The sequence below is a fragment of the Phytophthora parasitica genome, assembly GCF_000247585.1.
Source record: "Phytophthora parasitica INRA-310 unplaced genomic scaffold supercont2.16, whole genome shotgun sequence".
Taxonomy (NCBI): Eukaryota; Oomycota; class Peronosporomycetes; order Peronosporales; family Peronosporaceae; genus Phytophthora; species Phytophthora nicotianae.
The window spans coordinates 894,044-895,292 of NW_008649002.1; the positions used below are offsets into that span (position 1 = coordinate 894,044).

General features: G+C 51.2%; 1 protein-coding gene across 1 annotated transcript; it reads left to right on the forward strand.

Annotated features, from left to right (window-relative positions):
- Window positions 1–152: 152 nt before the first annotated feature.
- Window positions 153–1,204, forward strand: PPTG_22432 (hypothetical protein; the record flags this gene model as incomplete). Its single annotated transcript, XM_008903842.1, has 3 exons — window positions 153–304; window positions 690–754; window positions 1,035–1,204. The coding sequence occupies 3 exons, from the start codon at window positions 153–155 to the stop codon at window positions 1,202–1,204; spliced, it is 387 nt and encodes a 128-aa protein (XP_008902090.1).
- Between the last annotated feature and the right edge of the window lie 45 nt (window positions 1,205–1,249).

The following is a 1,249-nucleotide window of genomic DNA, read 5'->3' on the forward strand; positions in this document are numbered from 1 at the left end:
AAACGCTTCCAGCCTCACGGCCTGTTCTACACCCCGCTGTTTACCACGAACACAATGCTTACTGAGCTGGCGGATCGTCTACAAGGAGGGACGCTACAACCTCTACGCTCAGACCAATTGGCGTCTCTCCTTATGTTGCTATCCTCTCCAACATGGCGTCCTTACAGCAGAGCATCTTACAAGCAGTAAACAAAATGGATTCCACACGGACGACTATTGTGCAAGATATAGTTAACGAACTGGAGCGCAGGGCTATCGGTGCTGGCACTGTCACTTATAATGGTCTAAACGACATGATCATGAGGTGTTTGGATGCAGCCGGAGTAACAGCGATGGTTAATCGTCTTCAACATGTTGAACAACCTGGCGAACAAGCTTCATCATCCAGCGAGCAGCGTGTGAATTTGCGGCAGTGGACTGGGCGGTTCAATAGCATAACCTCGTCTTTTACTATTCCAGAGTGCACAATATATCAAGCGTGGATGCTTTGGCAGTGTGGCTCACCTTGTACGCATATCCCCCCACTTCGGCTCGTCGAACCCTGTCAGCTCGCCAGTAAGAATGCCAAGAAGAGGCTGAGTGACTTTGTCTACTTGAACAGATCCATCGAGAATGAGCTGCTGAGTTGTGACTGAAGTATGCAAATTGACCATCTGCGAAGCAGAAGAAGTGTTCAAAGAATGCAGCAGCGCTGTTCAGCACTCAACTACGACATCAAAGGGGAGGAAACGCCGTCGTGGACAGCTCCTCTGGCGTACGATTGTTAATGAACTGCGCGCAGCAAAGAGGTGCGGCAGTCGAGCACTTCCAGCTAGGGCTACATACATGTAGATGCATCTCAACAATTCATGCTAATCAAAGCCAGGTACCCCATTACTAATTCAATTAAGTACGATCCCTCGACAGTCCCTCAAAATCCGTCTAAGAGTCATTTTTTTTTATGCTCGCTGACGGATGAACGCCATGGTAGCTGCTCGCTCTCCTCGCCTCTGTCGCCTAGCAAAGCACTAACCCGTGTGTCTTCATGACTGCAGAAAATCTTCCGGCGGTTCCCGTCGCAGCACTCGGACTTTGTGCACGACATGAGCTTCGACTTCTACGGGAAGCGATTGGCCACGTGCAGCTCGGACCGCAAAATCAAAATCTGGGAGGAGCACGGCCAGGACTGGCGCCTCGAGTACGAGTGGAACGCGCACCAGGCTAGTGTGTGGAAGGTGGAGTGGGCGCATCCAGAGTTCGGCCAGATCCT